The sequence below is a fragment of the Podarcis melisellensis genome, assembly GCF_964234715.1.
Source record: "Podarcis melisellensis genome assembly, chromosome: 5".
NCBI classification, from domain to species: domain Eukaryota; kingdom Metazoa; phylum Chordata; class Lepidosauria; order Squamata; family Lacertidae; genus Podarcis; species Podarcis melisellensis.
This window is the reverse complement of record NC_138537.1, coordinates 38,216,961-38,240,308: the sequence shown is the minus strand read 5'-3', so window position 1 is coordinate 38,240,308 and position 23,348 is coordinate 38,216,961. Positions and strand designations below refer to the sequence as shown.

The following is a 23,348-nucleotide window of genomic DNA, read 5'->3' as shown; positions in this document are numbered from 1 at the left end:
GCCTACTGTTCAGGGCATAAAAATCAGTTTTTCATAAAATACACCCTGGAGGTGTTTTTCTTTATTAACTTGCAATTACATGGTGAAATTGTTTATCCTTAATATCTCAGATGAAATGCACTTACTATTTAGAAAAACGGATGGCGTGGGAGGAAGTGGTGATGGTGGCTTCAAGGGCAAGGCCATCTTTTCTATTCAGTATTTCAGAGATAATTGCACATCAAACACCCATTTCAGGAAAACATTGCAGATCCATTTGGAATTGCTTCTATATATAGTTACACCTGGACCATACAGCTGCTCCTTCTGTTTAACTTGCACATAAAAAGTTTCACATTTGAGTAATTTAGCTTTAGTGTAAAATTTGAGTTGTTGGAAGGCATATCAGGATTCAGAATGCCATGTGCATAGTGCATTCTGGATATCTCACAATATGCCTTTACCACAGTAGTGTGCCAAAGCCACATTTTTGCAGTTGTAGCTTGATGGTGGGCAATGCTTAAATCTTTCACTTTGACACTATTTTGGGGTTGTAGCTATGGAGATGCTGCCATTACTTGCTAAAACTCTAGTTACCTGCAGCTTTTGTTTCAAAACATTTGGGTTGGGAGTCCTGCAGAATCTTTGTTCCTCAACTGTTTGACACCATCGGCATCAGGCTATTATTGAGTCCGTTTACAACAATAATAAGAGTTGTAGAGTAGAAAGGGACCACAAGGTTCATCTAGTCCAACTCCCCTGCAATACAGGAATCTTTTTGCGCAACATAGGTTTTGAACCCATGACCCTGTGATTGAGTCTCATGCTCTACTGACTGAACTGTGATGGCATAAAAATTGCTGCATATCTTCATGAAGCAGAGAAACATCCAAATATCATTGCAGCCTCTCTGGTGAAGCTACCTTTTTAGGAATGACTGCCTGTATAGGTAAGTCACTGTTTTGCCCCAAAATGACTTCTGACCCTAGTTGGTCCAATGAATACCACTTTGAAGGGCTGGATGAAGGCTGTGTGTAGATCAGGGGTCAGCAAACTTTCAGCAGGGGGCCAGTCCACTGTCCCTCAGACCTTGGGGGGGGCAGACTATTTTGGGGTGGGAAATGAACTAATTCCTATGCCCCACAAATAACCTAGAGATGCACTTTAAATAATAGGACACATTCTAATGCAAAAACACTGATTCTCGGACTGTCTGTGGGCTGGATTTAGAAGGCGACTGGGCCGGATCCGGCCCACAGGCCTTAGTTTGCTTACCCATGGTGTAGATCATGAAGTACATACTACTCAGTCTCTAACCAGGTTTTTGAAATGTCCACATGAATTAAACAATTTTAAAAACATGGTACTGTATGAGCATGTGATAGTGAGGATATGGAACTAATAAGAATATCCCACGGTACTCCCATAAATTTTTTAAATCATTTTTTATTTTAGAAATGAATTCATAACCATACCAAATGCACATCCATGTAAAGAGATTACTTTGTCCCCCCCCCCATAGGTTCTATTGTCAACATTTTCAACTGCATATTGTAATCCATATTTTACGTCTATCCATATTGTCCATAGCATTTGTTCCAAGTGAGATTAAAATCTTGCTAATGTTTCCATCTGCTTTAAAGGTAAAGGTACCCCTGCCCGTACGGGCCAGTCTTGACAGACTCTGGGGTTGTGCGCCCATCTCACTTAAGAGGCCAGGGGCCAGCGCTGTCCGGAGACACTTCCGGGTCACGTGGCCAGCGTGACATCGCTGCTCTGGCGAGCCAGAGCCGCACACTGAAACGCCGTTTACCTTCCCGCTAGAAAGCGGTCCCTATTTATCTACTTGCACCCGGGGGTGCTTTCGAACTGCTAGGTTGGCAGGCGCTGGGACCGAGCAGCGGGAGCGCACCCCGCCGCAGGGATTCGAACCGCCGACCTTTCGATCGGCAAGTCCTAGGCGCTGAGGCTTTAACCCACAGCGCCACCTGCGTCCCTCATCTGCTTTACAGTGGTCTAAATAAATTATAGACTTTTCACATTTCCCATAATCAGTTTCAAGACAGCATGTTTAATTGACAAGTACTGAGTAAAAGAAAGTTAAATGATTCCAAGCGCTTTGGCGATTCCCTTTCTATTTTGTGAAGAAGCAAAAGTCTGTTTCCTAGTACAGCACAGATTCTCCCTGTCTTTACAGTGTGTAGATAAAGAACTACACAACTTTTAGAAGACATCTGAAGGCAGAACTGTATCAGGAAGTTTTTTATGCTTGATATTTTACTGTTTTTATATATGCTGTAAACCGCCCTTATTGGCTGGGGGGAAACAAAGCCAAATGGGCGGACTATAAATATTATTATGGGCAGGAGTTTAGTAGTAGTAGTTATTTTATATACATTCAGATTACAATGGAAGGATCGAGTAATTCCGATTGCACGTGACAGTTCTTAAGTTACGGGAGACCGAAGCTCGAGTTCTGCGGCGCCGTCACCCAGAGCGAGATTGAGGTTGTGCAGAGGTGAAGCCGCTCGATTGACGCATGCGCACAAAAGTAATTCAGCTGGGTGACGACATACAGGTTGGCTCACAGAGATAAGGTATGGGAAATGGCATATATCGTGGACATGAATAATTTCTGTGTTCATCTTGTTAAAATCTCCACCAGGGTAGAAACAAGCACTCGCAGGGGCACCAGCATGCCTTCTTAGAAGAAAGCAGTAAAGAGAGGAGTTTGTGCTCTTTCTAAACTCGAATAGCTCCGCCAGTGCAAACACAGGAGTGCCCTATGGTTGAGAACGATTTAGACGGAAGTGTGCATGCACACGAAAGTTCATACCAACAACAAACTTAGTTGGTCTTTAAGGTCCTACTGGAAGATTTTTATTTTTTTTGTCTGTACTGTAATGTACTCCACATCCCGCTGCAGGTAGGGGTTGGCACTGAGGCTGAGCAAGATCTTCTTTGGCGATCGCTCGTAGCAATGCAGCCCAGGGCTGCTATCGCCCACGTCTTAGATGGGAGTATTGCGGCTTCTAACAGCCCTTCAGCGTAATTCGCTGTCAGAGGAGGGAACGAGACTGGGTTGGCTTTCCTTTCAAAATCACCTTATGCAAAACACGACCTCTCAGGCTACACAAACGATTCCTTCCATTCCGAGGTCAGATCCGGCGCCCACTTGCACGCAGAAGCCCTCGTGCTCCGTTTGGTCCGTTGACTTGCACACCAGATGGGTTGTACTTTGGCCAAAAACCCTGAAAAGAGGCCACATTTCCCCACGAGTGGCAACCAAGCTAGAAAATCTATACTGATTTGGGTTGTGAGGCCCGCTTCCCAACGTCGCCTAAGGAGAACTGCGGGCTTTCTTTACCGATTACCATTATTCCTGCTCCCCTCCGAAGCGAGGAATGAAATAAAGCCGGAAAAGTCGATGGAAAACGTTTGAGGTTCCCTCTACCTATTTCTACCTCTAGGGAGAGAACGAAGAGCCTCCTCCGGGAGCGGCCTCTCTATGGTAAAGGTCAACCGGAAGTGGCTCCTCGGATGGTTCCGGTGACCCGAGGCGCAACAGCTGGCGCCGGATCCGACTCCCTCGTCACTGCCTGAGCTATGGCGGGCACGGCGCTGAAGCGGCTGATGGCGGAGTATAAACGTGAGTGGGGAGGCGAGGGCAGGCGCCCCCGGGGTCTCTGAGGGAGAGGTGGGAGCCAGGAAGCGGCGGCACCGGCCGTTTCTCCGGACTCCGTTGCTGGGGGTGGCGGTGGGGCTGGGGGGTGGCAGTCCCGGCCGGCTTCGGAGCGATGCTTCCGAGTCCCTTGGCCGTTGCTCCCCTCACTCCTCGTCGAGCTCCTCCGTCCAGTCACGCCAGTCTCTGGCACCCCGGGCCAGGGCAGACATTCACCAGGCGCAAGGGAAACTCCTTTTGCTGGATCGCACCAGCGGAGGCCGTGAAATTGGCTTTGGCTTTCGGAGACTGAACTGCCCCTAAGCCCCCACATCAGTCCCCTGTATGTGGAAATCTGGTGCGTCGAGAGAGAAGAGTTTCTCTTCAGGGGTGGGGAGCCTGCGGCCCTCCAGAAGTAATTGGGACTCCAGTGCCATCAGGCCCGCCCAGTATAGTCAATGGGAATTGTAGCATAGCTGTCAACTTTCCCCTTTTCTTGCGAGGAATCCTATTCGGAATGAGGGAATTTCCCTTAAAAAAAGGGAAACGTTGACAGCTATGAATTGTAGTCCAACATTGTCCAAAGGGCCACAGGTTCTCCAAGCCTTGGTTCACTCTATATAGTAGTATTCTTCTTGACATGTTTTTTTTATGTGCAAAAGGTGTGGGGTGTTTTCTTTAGGCGGTATATCAATTTCCTAAGTCCCTTCGGTGGTTTATATTTGAAAAACAAAACAAAATTTTCATAATGGCATATTGTAATAAGCGCTACTGCCTGAAGTGTTAGCAACGTAGCCAAGACTTCAGCTCTTGCTTCTCTTTTGTGTCTGAATTAGGCAGCACCAAACAGAGGGTTCTGCTGTGCTGTTCTATTTAAGAACCTGAACAGAAATACAAGAGTTAGTTTTTGCTGTGTGGAAGGCGTTTTGTTTGGTCATTCAGTTACCAGTGTGTAAGAGAACTTGGAATGATGATGCCAAAAAGAAGGTAATATTTTTCATATAGACTGCTTAGGAAGTCTACAGTAGACAAACCTAGTGCCATATTAGCTAATCATGAGAAACCCTTAACAGGGCTGTCAGCTACGGTTGCTGCAGTCAGCTATGCATCCCAGTGTTTGACATTTGCCCCAGGTGCGTGGCATTTCCAGGTAGGACTAAAAGAGGTTCCAGCTCTAAGTTCTGGAAAGATGCTGCTCATTGAGTATTGAGCTCAATAGTATTGAGCTAAATAGATCAATGATCTTACTCTGCATAAGGCAGTTTCTTGTGTTTCTTGCAGCAGAGCCTATGGGAAAGCGCTGGACTTAGGGAAAAAATCCTGTTAATATAGCAGTCTTGTCAAATTTATATCATTAGGTATAAAGGTAAAGCTACTTTCATGTGTTTAACTCTGAATGGTAGTATATAAACACAAAAATTAACAAATACATGGCTCACTTATGTGGGGTGGAAATTTCTCCAGTGCTTTATTTTCCACCGAAATTTTTCTGTTTCATAAGTTTAACAGTAACAGCGAATAGAGGCCAATTGCTAAAGCAGTACAGTATTAAGCAAGGTGGACTTTTCAATACATTTTCTTAGCTTTGTTTACTAAATACAAGTAAAATAAATGTGCTAAATAAGACCACTCTCTAGGGCATCAGTTAGCTTTCCAATGCAAGTTAGGGTAATTTGCAACTGAAATTCATTTTTCCTGGAAAAAAACTATTAAATATTCATATGATTCTATGATTTTTAATTGTATTTTAATAGATTTTGTTATGTTTTACATTTTATTGCATTACAGTTTGAATTCTATGGAGTAAAGATAATAAAACAGATATGAAATAAAGGGAACAACAAAAATACAATTAAAAAATCATACAACATCTACCAGAGCACATGTTAATTGCTTCCATAGGCAGAAAAATCATTAAGTAGTCTGCCAAGACCCTCAGCAATCTTCAAGTAGTCCATGGTGGGGGGAGTTTGAGAACCCCTTTTTTTAAAACAATCATTTGATGCTGATATTTGCATCTTCTCCACTAGAGAGAGCAATAACTCCTCTTTTCACTCGACTTCTCCTGTCCTCTTCTCCTGCCCTCATCTCACATTCTAGATCTTATTGTTGTAAACAACTAGAAAAGTGGTAAGAATATGCCAGCCTTCCTCATCCTGTGGCTAATGTGAGTTGCAGTCCAAAACACCTCTGCAGGGTCCTAGGTTTTGGAATGCTGGAGTCTGCATTTGTTAATGAACACTGTGGGTCAGATTCAGCTAACTGGCTCTGCTAGCACAACAGCGCTTTTGCCCCTGTCAGCCCCAAGGTGCCCTGCACACAGCCCCCCAAATTGGCTTGTAGGGGTGGTCAGTAGAACTCCCAAGAGCAGAGCATGGGGGAGGAGAGAGGAAATCGTTCCACCAGGCAAGCAGAAATGCTTGCACTGATAGAACATGATGTGGAATTCTTTCCAGTTTAGGAACCAGGAAGCCTAATAGATTCCATCTGCTAAAATAAATAAAAACTTGAATAGCTGTAAGATCGCATGCTTATTGCTTGCTGACTGTATTCATATACATACTTTTGCATGCCTCAATATAAATGATAGAATGCAAGCTTGCTTTATATATAAAACAAGTCATCTCTGTGGCAGTGAGAACTAGATTTAAGAATATAAGAAAGGCCTGCTGGATCAGACCAGTGGCCCATCTATTTATTTTTTATTTTTTAAATTTGTATACTGCCCTTCATCCATGGATCTCAGGGCAGTTCACAACATAAAAATGCAAGATAAAAACATAAAACAACTAATAAAAACAACACCCCCAAAAAACTAATAACCCCCTCCCCCAAACACATTTAAAAGGGTATAAGATGCTAATCAGTCAATGACCTATTTAAAGAGGAACATTTTCGCCTGGTGCCTAAACGTATAATGAAGGTGCCAGCCAAACCTCCTTGGGGAGCCACTGCAGAAAAGGTCCATTCTTGTGTTGCCACATCTGGATCTCTTGTGGAGGAGGCATGTGAAGAAGGGCCTCTTATGATGATCACAGGGTCCAGGTATGGAGAGAGGTGGTTCTTGCAGTCCTGAGCAATTTAAGGCTTTATAAGTCACAACCAGCACTTTGAATTGGGCCCACAAACTAATTGGCAGCCATCGCAGTCCTGTATCCTGTTCTCAGAGTAGTCAACCAGATGCATCTAGGAAGCATGCAAGCAGGACCCAAGCCTGACAGCAACAGTGGTTTCCAGCAACTGGTATTCAGAGGCATACTGCTTCCAATGGTGGAGGGTGAACATTTTAAAGAGAGAACTGGGTTTCCATGAATACTGATAATGCATGTTTACTTGGAAGTAAGTCCAGTTGTATTTGATGAGGCTTATTCCCTTGTGAGTGTGCTTACCCAAACAAGCAAGCAAGCAAACAAACAAAATAGCAGGATATAAAGTTTACTCTTGTTCTAAATCATTTCCCTGTGTTGAGTTATCTGTTATTGCTGTCAGAAATTATTGTGGCCATATAGATTGTTTTTGTGGTATTAATTAATGAAACGAGGAAAAATACTTTAAAATATTTATTCTTAATTTTAGAGTTGACCTTGAATCCACCAGAAGGCATAGTAGCTGGTAAGGAATCCTATTTACTTTATATCTGTATACCTTGACATTAGAAAACTTTAAATAAAATAATACATTTTGTCTTTAAATAGGGCCTATGAATGAAGAAAATTTCTTTGAATGGGAAGCTTTGATAATGTAAGTTTATAAGCTATTATTCTTTTAAAATTATTTCTACATACATTTTGCTGGTGGACCTCAGAGAACAAAAAGTAATCCTATGTGCATCTTTTAATAAATGGAGTATCAAGTTTAGGGATTCCCCTGAAACAGTTCAGGTTGCATTTATCCACCTGCCAGCACAAGTCTTCTTAATACGTTCTGAAAAGATAAAAGCTTTGCCAACTTGCAAAGAGGGCAAGTTGTCGAGTTCAATAATAATCTTGTTTTCTTGTCTTAAATGAAACAAAAAGCAATGTTTGCCAACCAAGCAGGCTTCTCCTTTTTGTTGAATTCATATGTGGCCTTTAGTACAGAAAGAACTTAAGGGTTTTGCATTCCACCACACCTTCTGGGACAGACTAAGATAATGAAGAAGAGAAATAGTGTTAGTGTCTTGAATTTCACCCAGTTTGTACCACGTAGGTACAAGAGAGACTTTTCAGCATTGTGCTCTCACCTACGAGATCTTTTTTTTTTCTTTTTTCAATTGAGATGAAACAGGCAGTGAAATTGTTGAGGTCTAGCCAACCTTAGGGGAGTTATTTTCCACGTTTATCTTAACGAGGGTTTGTGCATCCCATTTTCACTCAAAGGGGACCTTGGCTGTTGGAAAGGCTTGGGCTTTCTTTACCATAGCCCCAACTTTTGGGGTTTGTCTTGTGAAGTTTCCAGATGGCTCAACTTGCCACTGTCAGGGAATGTCTAAAAATGTTTCAGAAATGAAGAGTACAGACAATGGGAACACAAACAATATGACACAAGTCTCAAGATCTGGTAATTCTCTGAAGTCTGGTTTTCCTCTTCTGAAGTGCACTCTTTCTTTTTTGGCAATGTGCTATATAAAATTTCAGATAGGATCATAGCTCTGGAAAATTGTAGCAGTACAGTATGCATTAAGACACACTGGAAGAAATTAAAATAGCCTGTATACCATTGATCTGGGAGGCTTTTTCTAATGAGAAAGGCGGGTGTTAAGGTAGCAAGCTAACTGTTACAAGTTCGCTGCAAGTTTTGATTGTGTGGCCATAGCTGGTAGAATAGAGAAACACACGCTTAATTTTGTGCATCAGGCTACTAGTCAAACTGCAAGAAAATAAACTTTGGATTATAATAAGCCAGTGCTTTGGAAGGAAGTGTGGCCAGTATACAGCAGGATCATTTTTTTGTAGTTCTTAAATACCAAATGTTATTTTCTGCCTTGTAACACACATGTACACATGGAAAGAGTACATTTTTTCAAGGAATTTGTGTATCAGCATCTTCCCTTCCCACTGTGGTGGAGGTGTAATCAAGGGCTGCACTGATAATGAGAGTGCCTAATTTATGAGTGGCACCAGTAAAGATTAAGCTAATAATAATGAGGCATCTTTGTTCATTTACTTTGGTCCTCTGTATTAAAGGCTCAGTTTGGAAGAACTACAGAGCTGTACTTTCATGAGTTCTGAAAAATAACTGTATGTAGATTGAATATCAAAGTGTAGAGTCTGAAGTTTCAGGAGTGAGATTAGAAGGGTGATGAGAATGACTGCTATTCAAACATACCAGAAATACCAAGCCTTCCATTTCATGATGAAAACTAGTATTGCTGAAACATTATAAATTGAGTATTTTCAGTGTGGCTAAAGCTGAAAAGAAACACTGGTTGGCATCTTATCCTAATACATTTACGTGGAACAAGACCCAATGATTTTAGCAAAAAAAATCTTTATTTAGTTTTGCTGTGTCCATCTCATGGCCAGTAGTATGTCCACTTTGGTAAAACCATGCTTGTTTTTAGGGCCTGAAAACAAGTTCTGAGATCTTGTGCACAATTTCTAAAGCAAATAAATGCTCACCTTTGATCTTGTCACATCAAAAGTGCAAATAGGCAGTGTTAGATAATGGGAATACATAAAGACTTCCAGCTTCATACCGTGTGAGTGCTGTGTTGCGTAAATCAATTAACTTGATATGTGAGATTAATGTATTTTCTCTCTCTTATCAGGCTATTCTCACTTAGCTTTATTAACTTCAAAACGGATGGCATTTGAAAACTGTTAGTGCTCATTATCACAACAGTTTACCCCACTAAAATGATACAAAAGTATTCATTGTTAGAACTTGGCTAGCCTAAAGGCTGCTCTTAAAAATAACAAGTACAAATTTAAGCCAATATTTCAAAAAGCTGTCTAGAAATGTAATTATATTTCAGTTTAGTGTAAATGTTTACTTCATTGTGGAATTCCCCTTTGTGCATTGTAAGATTTTGGGAGCAAGGATTGCAGCTGCTTTCATAAAAATTGGAAAAAAATGTGCTTAAAAACAATTATTATAGCATTAACTGACCTCCCATTAAGTGTTTGTTCTTTTGTTCCATATGTTTATGTGAAGGTTTTCTACCCTTTTATTTTCTGTAATTGTATGTTACTGTTATAATGTTTTTGCTTATGTTCTAAGATACATGTAAATTTATGGCTGTTTGTCATAATATTTTTATGTCATGCGTCACTGAAAAATCAAGACACCACTAACTTTTAAAAACTTCCAAGTTTTTCTTATATCTTGAGCTACATGTGAATGGTGTTTTAAGAAATAAGAGCCCTGCTAGGACCCCCTCAAGTCCAGCACTCTGTTAACCAGAAGCCTATGGGAAAACCATAAGCAATACACGAGACTCCTCAGGACTCCCAGCAATGGGTATTTAGAAGCATATTGAATTTGTCTATCCGCTCTTTAAAGCCAATCATATTGGTGGTCATCACTACATCTTGTTGCGAATTCAATAGTTTAACTATGTGTTGTGTGAAGAACTACAGTCGTACCTTGAATCTTGAATGCCTTGCGAGTCAAACGTTTTGGCTCCCGAACGCCGCAAACCCGGAAGTAAGGGTTCCAGTTTGTGAATGTTCTTTGGAACCCGAACATCCAACACGGCTTCCAATTGGTTGCAGGAGCTTCCTGCAGCCAATCGGAAACCATGCCTTGGTTTCCAAACGTTTTGGAAGTCAAACGGACTTCCGGAACGGATTTCGTTCGACTTCCGAGGTACCACTGTACTTCCTTTTGTCACTCTTGAATTTTCCAACATTCAGCTTCATTGAATGACTCTGGCTTCTAGAATTATGGGAGAGGAAGAAAAAATCTCTCACCACCCAGGCATCATTTTATACAGTTCCATCAGGTCGTCCCCCCATTCACCTTTTTATAAACTAAAAAGCCCCATACGTTGTAACCTTTCCTCATAGGGAAGTTGCATCAGCCCCTTGATCTTTCTGTTTGTACTTTTCTGCACTATAGTTTATATTACTGTATTGCACCTAATTATCAGCAACCATTACATACTGAGAGCTGGAAGAGTGATATACAGTCTGTAACAAGTGAATACTTGCTCAGTGTCGCTATTTCAAAGTTTATGGGGGTAGGGTGGAGGAAGTATTAATGTTTAACCCCTTAGAAATTGTAGCAGTAAAACTACCTAGACTTATTTATTATCACATTTAAAATGTAGCAAGGAAGCCTAGTGGGAACCATGCTTAGATTAGGAATAACTTTTCTGTACAAGTTTATCATTAAGTAGTGAATTTATGATGTGCTATAGATCTAGGTGTCTGAAAGTTGTGTGTCTAATGGCTGATCCAAGGTTTTTGTTTTTATTACTACTACTTATTTGTAATGCTTATTTGTAATGTAGTGCTCTGGTCCATGGGGTCATGAAGAGTTGGATTTAAAGTATTGGTATGTTCCTGCTAGTTCCCATAATGCTAGACAAAGAAAGGAGGCATGCTATTTCTCTTCTCCCAGAAGTGAGTAGCTTTTCTTGTTTAATATCAAAGAAATAGCTTAGATTGGGAAATGGTAGTTGCCTTACAAATAAAAGGTAATGATCAACTTTGATCCAGAAAGATCAACTGCCCAGAAAAATAATTTGTTATTCTAGGACCAAAAAACATCCATTTGGTTCCAGTCTAAATATGCAAATGATATTTTTTTTTTTAAAAAAAATACCTAATTGCATCCTACAATGCCATAATAGGAGACATTAAGCATGTATTTTGCTTTTATGGTGGAAGCTATATCATTTCTCCCTACTATGGTGACAGAGGCAATTTCCATGTGGGGAATGTTGGTTCAGAATGTTGCTTTGATAGTTCTGTGCTACCTAATATGGAGTCAGAGTACTGGAAAAGTTCTAACTTAGAACTTGCTCCCAGCACCTGGGAAGCTGAAATAATATTTTCTGCTACACGCACATAGAAATAGTGAAATAACTGGCACAGCCTTATTTAATTTCACTATTATACCCTGTTACAGATAGGTAGCCGTGTTGGTCTGCCATAGTCAAAACAAAAAAAATTCCTTCCAGTAGCACCTTAAAGACCAACTAAGTCAGTTCTTGGTATGAGCTTTCATGTGCATGCACACTTCTTCAGATACACACTGTGTACCAAGGGAAGCATAGAGGAAACTTCAGGTGATTGAGGATCAAAAAACACTGTTCTTGTAAGCAAATAAAGGTTCTTCTAAAATAAAACATCTAAACATAGCACTTGTCAAAATAGCCTATAAACTTTGTTCAGGAGTGCTCAGAGCATATAATAGTGTTGCAAGGCCATCCCAGTCCAGGAATCACAAGTGAGTAGAGTGATAGAGTTAGTATAGTCTTGTTGCTTGAGTGTTGGATCTGAATGTGAGAACCAGCATCAAATCCTTGCTCAGGCATGAAACTATCTGGGTGGTCTTCGACAAGAGCACAGAAATTAAAGGGTGAAATAAGGCCCTCCAAGGGGTTCTGCTCAATGCACTTAAGCTATATTAGGTGAACAGATTGGAAAGAAGAACCTGTTCTGTTTTTGGAAGGAGAAACGCGTAATAGTGAAGTTCTACTTGGCTAGACTATGATGGCTCCAAGATTTTTTTTGCCAAGGTGATTGTTGAAGAAAAAAAAGGAGGGGGTATTTTTGTTTTCTAGAGGAGGAGAAGCTGTTTAGACCCAAGAAGAAATATGCTAGAAGTGACACTGAGAAAAAAATGAGAGGCACAGGTTGTGCATTTGTAGGAAGGAAATAAAATAACAATAGAGAGGCAGCAAAGGTTGAAACTCCTACTTCTAATACTTACTACTTATGAGGACTCTAATTCTGAAATTCAGCCCTATGTTTGTTGTTGTTGTTGTTGTTGTTGAGCAGTGCTCAAAAACATATGTTCATTACTGTCTAGAAAAGCTATGGGCATACAGGTGGAAGTTTCTACTTTGAATGATTTAGCTTGCCAAAAATTATGGTCAGTGCTTGGTGTGTATGTAACCCCATTTATAATCTGGGTGTGCACCTTGGGTATACTTACCTTCAAAGTCTGAAGTCTGGCCAGCATGCACATCCTAATTGCGTATCCTGAAGTTGCTTTTATTACTTGAGTTGTTGTGTTTAAATCTAACATGCACATCTTTCCATCAGACCATTATAGAAATAATAAACACTGGTTATACAATGCCTTGCAAATGGCAGTTTCTGACACTTTTGTCCATGCATTATAATAGTGTCTTCAAAGTAGCAAGATCAAGCACCTGTAGGCTATATCTCTTAACGTGCAGGCACTAAAATCTGGAACATGCCTTGGAGACAGATTGAGCATAATTGAATAAACACACCCTGGTAATTAAGCAGTGTTGTGACCTTCCTAGTAATTTAATGTGCAAGCTTTGATTTCTCTCCCTTTCAGCTTCTTGTTTTAGGTTAGAGAGGATGTGAACAAGTTAACTCTTTATAATCAAGGCTTCCTTCTAAAAAAACAGCATGAATTTTTCAGTACACATTGGGTTTCACTGTGTAGTATAGCCTTGTAAATAAGCTCACCAAAGTTACTTGTCTAATATTTTGTTTAAGTGGCACAGAAAGTAGGGTAAATGTGCTTTCCACAAATTGGGCTGGCAGTTAACATATGGAGTTGAGGGACAAGCTTCTTGTCTTCTATGACAAGCTCAGAAAATTAACAAACAGGCTGAGAACAGCTAAAGAGACCTGTCCCTCCTTTGCCAGCCCACTCACTCACTTACATGGAATTTCTTGTCACCTGTGGTTTCCAAGCAAGGTGTTGGGAGAGACAGGACCAGTTTAGTACCTATAGTGGCCCATGCTGAAGCAGCTTCTGTAGAAGTGGTTACCATCCAGCATGGAAGCTCGCATGCTGTTAATTACCTATGACAAATCACCAGTTGTAGAATGGCAAGTAGACGAGTGTAGGGCTGTGTGGATTGGACAGAGATGTCTCTGATGGCCTCTTGCAGAGACCAGCAGGAAGCCCCCAGATGGGTCTTTTCTAAGGAGGGAGAAGGGCTGAGGCAGCCCATGATCCATTGGAAACTGAGCTTGCTGCTCTATGTCATGCGATAGCATTGAGCCTAATCTGGGCCTGATCACTTGGTTGCAAAAGCATAAGTGTAAGAATAGTGTGTCAGAAAAGCTGTATCCTTACTATTAGGTGAGAAAACAGGGTTTCTGATTCTCTCCTTTTGCAGTGAAAGTTGAGAATAACTTAGCACTCGACCCCTGCTGCCAAAAAAATCACTTTCTTAACCTGGTATTAGGAATCAGACCTCCAATATTGGATGTCACAACTTTAAAACAAAACAAAACACAATAATAACTGAGAGTTAATCCTATTTCATATTTATAGTAACAGGAGTACAACTGTATACAGCTTATGTATATAAAGACCCCAACAGGTGGAGTGATTTAAACTAAGGCTATTTTAAATCACAAATTATATATGAAGTCAGGTGAGGGGCAGGTGGAGATGCTGCTCTCCATGTACAGTTGGATGCTGCATTAGAAGGAAAAATGTAAGCCCAGCCAAATAGGGCTTGCCATTACTGCTGATCAGCTGATTGGTGGTAACTTCAAACCCCACTTGGATAAACTTCAGATTTTTCTTCCTAGTGTGGCTTGCCATAGTACAAAGGAAAAAAATGGCTCTTGGTAATGTCATGTGGGCAGGCCTTGAGAATGGAGGAACTCAGGATCTGACCCGCTTGTTGTTTAGTCGTTCAGTCGTGTCCAACTCTTCGTGACCCCATGGACCAGAGCACGCCAGGCACTCCTGTCTTCCACTGCCTCCTGCAGTTTGGTCAAACTCATGTTTGTAGCTTCGAGAACACTGTCCAACCATCTCGTCCTCAGTCGTCCTCCTCTTCTTGTCCCCTCAATCTTTCCCAACGTCAGGGTCTTTTCCAGGGAGTCTTCTCTTCTTATGAGGTGGCCAAAGTATTGGAGCCTCAGCTTCAGGATCTGTCCTTCCAGGGAGCACTCAGGGCTGATTTCCTTCAGAATGGATAGGTTTGATCTTCTTGCAGACTCTCAAGAGTCTCCTCCATCTGGCCCACTAGCTGGATCCACTTCTCTACTGCCATAGCATACAAAGTGATGCAAGTTATCCTCCTGGGGTCATTTAATGATTCCAAATATGTATGACTGTTAAACTGCCATTAGTTAACTGTCCATTGTGGAGGAAGCAAGTGGTGGCGATCCCTCAGCACAGACTTCCCCTGCTTCTTTAGCCTTGGTTCTTGAGTATGATTGCTGACTCAGTAAGTCATCTATGGCAGTGCCAAATGTACAACTACATCAAAGCACTATGACTACAACATCAATTATAGTTTATCATCAACTTATTTATGTTTAGGAAAATATATATAAACTATCCACTCATAAAATAGCCAGGTGGTGTACTACAATATATACACATAAAAACAACATGCAATAATCGTAAAACTGACTCACTCATTTTGGCAAAATCTAAACAACTGAATGGGTCTGTCAGCATAAAAGATATTCAAGAGCTCCGTGAAAGTTAGCAGCAAGGATGCTTGCCAAATCTCTACTGGATTACATCTTGGATATCCTCTTGAAGATTGATCTGTTTGAAATGGAGAATACTCTCCTAAATAGTTTATAGTTATTCAATTCATACAGTCTGGAAACTACTTCCATGTTATAATTGCATGTATCTACTAATCTAGAGACTTCCTTGTGCTGCTGAAATACTTGATTACCATCAACTTTCATTTTTAGTAACTAATATTTTGGAACTAGTTTGAAAGTGGTGCCAACTGTTTCCATGCTGCATAGATGTAATGTTTCTTTTGTTTCAGGGGCCCAGAAGACACATGCTTTGAGTATGGCGTTTTCCCTGCTATTCTGAGTTTTCCTCTTGATTATCCTTTAAGTCCTCCAAAGATGAGGTTCACATGTGAGATGTTTCATCCCAACAGTAAGTTCTACCAATAGGTGCCTTGATGGTTTCTACATTGGTAAAGAATGTCATCAAGTCCAGCTATCTAGAAAAAGCTTAATGGACCCTTAAAACACCGGCTATCTTCAGCAGGAGCTACATATTATCTGGACCTACCCTTTGATTTTTGTTGTTGTTGATTATTACACAATTAGAGAACTATGTACTTAGTCACTGGTTAACACCTTTTAACTATGTTTTACTCGTAAGCCACTTTGAATTGTGGTACAAAATAAAGCAAAGTACAAGATGTGATCTTCTGTATACCATTTACCCTTAATGTCAGTAATTTCATAATGTAAAATGACCTGAAATAGAAGAGGAGATAGAAGGGCTGAGCTAGCCTGGGATCTGATGGAACCCATGCTGGTCTCACTGCCATCACATGATAGGATCAGCAACCTTGCTTCCCCATCTAAACTTCTGCCCTATCCACCTGGTGTCCATAAAGTCCTGTTGGTAGGGGAGAGGAGAGGTTTGAATTACAGCCTGAGATTACAAATACTTGACATATAGATTTACCGATTGATTTAGTTCATCAGTAGCTCCATTTCTGGTGATATTTTGTCTTTGTTTTCCCAACTGATAACAGTAACTAGTTGACCTCTGCATAATTCCCATTGTCTTAAAAGAAAAAATCAGAGGGTTGAGACCTCCTTTCTGAATTCCATGTCTTTAATACCAGGAGAGCTGGATACTTCTCTAGGAGCATTATAGGCAGATTGATAGGTACCATGAAGTAGCAATTGGAGAAGAAGAACAATGATGCCCACCAAAAGCATGGACCAGATTCAATTAAATAGTTGTTCTGGTGGGAATCTGTGCAATGAGTCCCACTAGTGCAATGGGGCTTTTTGCCCCCCTCCACCTCCTAAATCAGCTCTGCAGAACATGAGTTAACAGTGTAATGTTGGAAAATGTCGATCAGTTCTCTTACCTGGGCAGCTATCTTTCCACAAGGGCTGACATTGATACTGAAATCCAGCATCGCCTGAGCTCTGCGAGTGCAGCTTTCTCCGGATTGAAGCACAGAGTGTTTGAGGACCGGGACGTTAGCAGGGAAACCAAAATGCTTGTTTACAAAACTATTGTACTACCAATCTTACTGTATGCTTGTGAAACATGGACCACTTGTAAAGGCCATTGCCACTCTTCGAAAGATTCCATCAAAGGTTCTCTCTGAAATTTTTTACATATCACTTGGGGGGACAGGTGAACTAATGCCAGTGTACTGGAAGAAACAAAGATCACCAGTGTCAAAGCAGTGATTCTTTAACATCAACTTCATTGGACTTGTCATGTTGTTCAGATGCCTGATTTTTGTCTTCCAAAGCAACTACTCTTAAAAAATGGAAAGCATAATGCCGGTGGTCAACAAAAGAAGTTTAAAGACTCTCTCAAGGCAAATCTTTAAAAATGTAGTATAAACACCGACAATTGAGAGACACTGGCCTGCAAGTGCTCCAATTGGAGAACAGCCTTTACTAAAAGTGTCATGGACTTTGAAGACTTTAAACTCAGGACGAAAGGGAGAAACGTGCTAAGAGAAAGGTACATTTGGCAAACCCTCACCTTGATCAACTCCTGCCCGGAAACCTATGTCCTCACTGCAGAAGGACATGTGGATCCAGAATTGGCCTCCACAGTCACTTATGGACTCACTCTTAAGACCATGTTCATGGAAGACAATCTTACTCGGCTGCGAGTGATCACCAAAGAAGAAGAAAGAAGCAGCAGCAGCAGGGCACAAGAGGGGAGATGGTTCCATCTGGCAAGCAGAAATGCTTGCACTTACAGAACAATTGTATTAGCATGATGTTGAATTCAACTCTGTGTGATTAACTCTCTTTTCATGTATTATTTCCCCTAAATTTGACTATTGGGCCTTTCAAAGCATATCATCTTTGCCTCTTCTATTCATGTTCCTCCTCTACAAAATAGAGATCCATCAAAGTCTTCTCTCCCTTTCCCTCAGCTATGGATAGACCAACAACAACCATTCCCTACCCTAAGGCTGTAATGAGGGAGTAAACACAGTAACCTATATATAGCACTTAACAAGTTTCAAACTTGCACAGAAATTGGCTGAAGGGGAGATTTGAAAATCTGCCTGGCAGCTTTCTACCACCCGTTTCACTCTGCTGTTATTTTGGGTGGAGAGTAGCTGGACAAATGGAAGAACAACTCTGGGGGGCATGAGAGAGAAAATAAAAGTGAAGAGCCAGATCTCTCTCCCAGTCAGTTGGTTAGAAGAGCAATATCAATTTATATTTATAGCATGGTCTTTCTCCATCTCATTCAAAGTGAAAAACAGTAAAATGGCACAAAACACTAGGGCAAGGCAGAATGTTAAAAGTGCACCAAAGGTTTCTTGACTTTAAAAATCTAGCATCTTTTAGGCTGTAGACGTACTTGTTAGGGGAGTATTTTGGGGAGGGGGAACTTGTCCTTCTATTTTAAGACACCTTAAAATAAGAACTAATGTCAGTGTAATCCTATGCACACCTAAGTAAATTCTATTGTGTTATGTGATATTTATTCCCAGGTAAAAGGATTAGGATTGTAGCCTAAAATGCATAAACGATGGACAGTGTTTGGACAGAAAGCATGTGGGGAAACATATTACACTGGAGAATTTGGAATCCCTCAGAAATTGATCTATTGACCCCTCCTTTTTATCTAGAAATATGTGTGTTTTAAAAACATTAGCTCTGTAGTTGCAAAAAGTATACTGTTGCCTCCTAGATTCTTCCACTTTCTTTCTGTTTTTCTTAAATGACTGTTGTGTAGAGGAGGCTAAAGAACAAAATACTTTTCTTCTCCACAGTTTATCCAGATGGGAGAGTTTGTATTTCAATTCTTCATGCTCCTGGGGATGATCCCATGGGCTATGAGAGCAGCGCAGAACGATGGAGCCCAGTACAGAGCGTGGAGAAGATCCTCTTGTCAGTGGTCAGCATGCTGGCAGGTATGAAACAGCAGTTCATCTCCAAACACTAAGCTAGGAAAGCTGTTCAAGCAGCAACCAATTAACAGGCTGCTAAAATAACAAGAGTTTCAGCAGCCACCTTACAAGCTGTTTAGCTATGGTTCTTTTTTATGTAGTCTACTGTTCCCTTAGATTTGGCATTGGCTTTTCTTTAAGATAAATTGTGTCTACGAAGAGAAGAAGTGACCAATTTAATCAATGTCTTGCTTCCAGGTAAAGCAGTCCACCTTCCCAAATGTAAGCCTTTATGTTGCTACTTTTGAAGACTGGAGAATAAGGCTGTCACTGGCTACTAGCCACAATGACTATGTTGTACCTACACTGTTAAAGACAATATGCCTCTGAATGCCAGTATCTGGGATTTGCAGCTGTTGTGCTCAGGATCTTCATGCAAGAACAGAGTGCTGGACTAGATGGGCCTTCGGCCTGATCCAGCAAGGGCTCCTTAGGATGAGTTGAAAATCCTATGTTCAGATAGTTCATTGTTTACCTAAATAGAAGAAAGTTGTTACTCTCCCTCTGTGGCAAAGTGCAAGGCAAGCTGATGAACTGCAGTATGTTCAGATGACAAGGGTGAAGAATACTACTCATTCTGGCATTGAAATAGTCATTATTTGAGGTCTTATTTCTGTAAGCCCCTGCGGACATGAATAGTATGTGCTTATGCACATAAACTTTGGCTTAAATAAATCTCAAGGAATTGTGAGATTTGCTTTAATTAAGAAACCACCATTCTACTAATTTGCTGTCGAAACAGCTACAAATTTAACAACAACCAAATACCAATTCAAAATCAAACTTATAGGTCCAATTTAAATGAAGATGGAATAGCTCGGACCGTCAAATGTGGGTTGCCAAACTAAATTGTTCAGTTAGCCAGCTTCACCACCTAACCTACAATCCTGGAGTTGTTTTCAGTCCCGATATGTACCGGCAGTTTTCTGTGGCTGTTGATGCCTCAAATTCTGCGACTCCCTTTCTTTAACACTGTGCACGTGCAGTTGTGGTATAGTGTAAATACTTAGTAGCCCCATTAAAATATTGGTTGGGTCCGTAATCCATGTATAGAGTCCAGTACATTGTGTATCTTGCAGTTCTGCAAGGTGGTCTAGGGTGCCAGCAATCCTTGGAAGCAGTAGGGGATGAAACTGAAGAGGCAGAGGACCAGTCAGAGTCTTAGGGTGCATTCATATGTAATGCTAAAGCCAATTTTTCTTTTATTTCCCTTTTTCAGAACCGAATGATGAGAGTGGAGCCAACGTGGATGCTTCTAAAATGTGGCGGGAAGACAGAGAGCAGTTTAACAAAATAGCCAAGCAAATAGTCCAGAAATCACTTGGGCTTTAAAAAAAAGGAAGGAACAGACATTTGACAATCATAGTATTTGATCTTTTATCAGACAGACAGATGGCAGTACTCTGTGTTGATAGGAAAAAGCAAATCTTCCAAAATTGTTGACTGGATGTCTTAATAACACACACATCCTCTCTCCCCCCTCTCTTCCCTTTTTCTTTACTCTTCTGAGGGCGAGGGATCTCCCTCCACATTAGACATATAAGTAGCTGCAATACAAGTGGATTTAGTCATAGGAGAAAAGTTGCATAGTGCTGTGGTTTCTTTGCACTAGTGAAAGCATGGGAGCATTGCATAGCGTCTGTGTCTCTTCAGTTATATTTATATTTTCCTAACCCTTTTCAGTGCAGTACTGTGCACTTTCTGGTAATGGGGTTGAGAAGATCTATGAATTAATAACTGCCCAGAACCACGGAAAGCTGCTGAAACACCATTGGACTCCCTTGTCTGGAAATGGAGAAATGCTGTTCTAAGGATGTCTTACTTCATAACTGGATGTAACTTTTGAAGGCCTCAGATTCTCTCCTCCTTAAGACCACAAAGCAACCGCACCTGAAGTCAAATGAGGACATAGTTAAGCTGCTGGGCAAGAGTATTTTGAGAGCAAGTGAATTATTGTATCTAATTGAGGTAAATCAGAGAAGAAGTGGCCAGTGTAATCAGTGTCTTGCTTCCAGGTACAGCAGTTAACCTTCCCAAATGTAAGCCTTCATGTTGCTACTTTTGAAAGCCTTCAAGCACTACTGAGTTCCTCTTGAGACATTATTTGAACTTGGTACAACTCCAGAAAGTTTCATAAATAATCCTCATTTCTAAAATGTATTGGTTTTCTTTAACAGCTATCTCTACTCATAAGAGATATACCTTGTATTGCAGCAGAGCAGTCTTTCCAAAGTTAATCTTCAGTCCTCAGCTGACAGCACTTAAACCTAATACAAAGAATCTGTCTTGAATCTAATGTCACCAAAACTGTATTCCTAATAGAAATCTGGAGAACAAAATCAAGTGTGAATATTATTTGGATTAGCAGGACTTGATGGTATTCAACTTCAGTTACTCTTTTATTTTCCTGAGTGTGCTGTGGGAGGGAATCTTTATCTTGGAAACACTAGACTAAGTAGTACTAGACATCTAGTTTCTTAGTCTAGTACCAGGAGAATAAAAGTTATTGCTTTACTTTCTTACTGGCTGGGAACAACTGAGCAGTAAACAGGTTCTTGATGTGTATTTCAAAGCCAGGTTATATAGCAGTTGACAACCAATTCTTACTACATCTGTACTACTTTAGAATGCCAAATTTAAAGTTACATGGCAAGAAATACTATTAATATCTCTTGCTTAAGCTTGCATTTTAATTACTTTTATACTGTTTACAATTTAATCAATTTCTGATTGAGAGGGATTATCATTCTCTGAAATTTCATGCATTGAAATTCAATTTCATATATTTTTTTTACAGTGGCTTAATTTCCAGGGAAAATAGCTCTCATAATTTGATTGATCCGCAGCAGAAGCTGAATCTAGGCATTTTTTTAGCAGCATAAAGCCCTGACCTTACGAAAGTGATTTTCTGTGGGAGTTCTTCCTGAATTAGAAGACCTTTCTACTTTAAAGGGTTTTGAGAAAGAGATGGGCATGGATATGGGGAGGGTGGAAGTAGTAGTATTTTTCCAAAACAACATCTACAAGTGGTGGTTTTCATGGCAAACGGAAGGTGTTTATTTATTCTACAAGTTGTAATTTAGCTGGACGAGTCCAACAAGACAGCAGCATGGAAAGAAGGTGCTCTATGTTTAATGGTGATTACATATGGGAAAGCTGTCCTGCTCTTACACAGTATTCAAGTGTATTTAAACACATTGTTTTATATTGGACACAAATATTGTCAATGAAAATAAATGCATATTTTCCTTAAAGTACAAAATCACTTGTACTACTGTTTTTGGAATGTCCTACTTTAACACGTACTACATGTGGAACAGAGTGTATTTACCTCGGATTCAATGCCACGATGAGAGAATGTGGGGTCTTTCAGATTGTAGAAAATGAATTGTAGAGTTGGAAGGGACACCCAAGGTCATCTAGTCCAACCCCCTGCAATGCAGGAATGCTGCCCACAATCATTCTTGGGTGGGCTCGAACCAGCAAGAGACATAAGTGTATTTTTTTGCTCCAAGTGTGACCCACCCTTACTGAAGCACATTTACCTAGAAATAGCAGGGCAGATACATACCAGTTTGTAAAGAATGAACCTCAGCAATCTTCTGTTTCATCTGGGATTTGATGGGCAAGTGTTTACAGGCAGGGGGGTTAACTGTCTACCACAGGGGTGGGGAACCTCTAGCTCTCCAGATATTGTTGGACTCCAGTTCCCTTCATCTCTGACCATTGGTCGTGCTGGCTGGGACAGATGGGAGTTGGGGTTCAGCAATATCGGGGGCATCTCAAGTTAACCACCCAGCAGCTACAGTTCTTCTCAACCACACACATACATACACTGAGTTCACAACAGAAATACTCAGATATAATTATCTGCACAATTATCAGCTGTGCTGGTTGACCACTATTGAAGACAGATCTGATGAAGAAGAGGAGTTTGGATTTGATATCCTGCTTTATCACTACCCTAAGGAGTCTCAAAGCGGCTAACATTCTCCTTTCCCTTCCCCACAACAAACACTCTGTGAGGTTAGTGGGGCTGAGGGACTTCAGAGAAGTGTGACTAGCACAAGGTCACCCAGCAGCTGCATGTGGAGGAGCGGGGAAGCAAACCTGGTTCACCAGATTACGAGTCTACCACTCTTAACCACTACACCACACTATGATCCAGCATAGACAGTCTTTTGTTTTCATATAGTGGCCTTAATACTTGTGCAGTATCTATAGTCTACCTATGGTGGGAAAAACTAGGTAGCGACAGGTCTTTAGCAAGCACCTGCTTTTTGTGGCAAGGTATGAAGCATTTTTTTAGCTTCTTAAACTAATGTCCAATATGTATGTACTATTTCATTACGAGGGGAAATGAGCATGTGTGTTTAACTTACATTGTAGATGGATGAGCTTGCAAAACTTAATTAGGAACACTTGAGCCTCTTGGTGTGCTGGCAATGAAGGGAACACATTATTGTGTGTGATTCAGCTGCCTCCATGTGTACGAAATTTAGAGATGATTAGACTGCTGTCGGGAGAAGCCATGAGGAAATCGCAACCAGGTCTAGAGCTACTTTTTGCTCCAAAATACGGTGGTTTAGAACTGCAGCTTTGGGAGAAGACTGCAACATAGTCCTTCGAAAGGCCGCTGCTCTCAAATCTTATTAGTGCCAGAATAAGAATAAA

The 23,348-nt window shown here is 40.9% G+C and overlaps 1 protein-coding gene across 2 annotated transcripts; it reads left to right on the top strand.

Moving 5' to 3' along the window:
- The first annotated feature begins 3,464 nt into the window (after positions 1 to 3,464).
- UBE2G2 (ubiquitin conjugating enzyme E2 G2) lies at positions 3,465 to 21,936 on the top strand. Of its 2 annotated transcripts, XM_081910626.1 has the most exons (6): positions 3,465 to 3,628; positions 7,217 to 7,252; positions 7,336 to 7,381; positions 15,531 to 15,649; positions 18,498 to 18,638; positions 19,894 to 21,936. In XM_081910626.1, exons 1-6 carry the CDS (start codon positions 3,586 to 3,588, stop codon positions 20,004 to 20,006), a joined length of 498 nt encoding a protein of 165 aa, XP_081766752.1. In that variant the 5' UTR covers positions 3,465 to 3,585; the 3' UTR covers positions 20,007 to 21,936. The 2 variants fall into 2 exon arrangements, with proteins under 2 accessions (XP_081766752.1, XP_081766753.1); XM_081910627.1 differs by lacking the exons at positions 7,217 to 7,252; positions 7,336 to 7,381 and having other exon boundaries at positions 3,538 to 3,628.
- Positions 21,937 to 23,348: the final 1,412 nt, after the last annotated feature.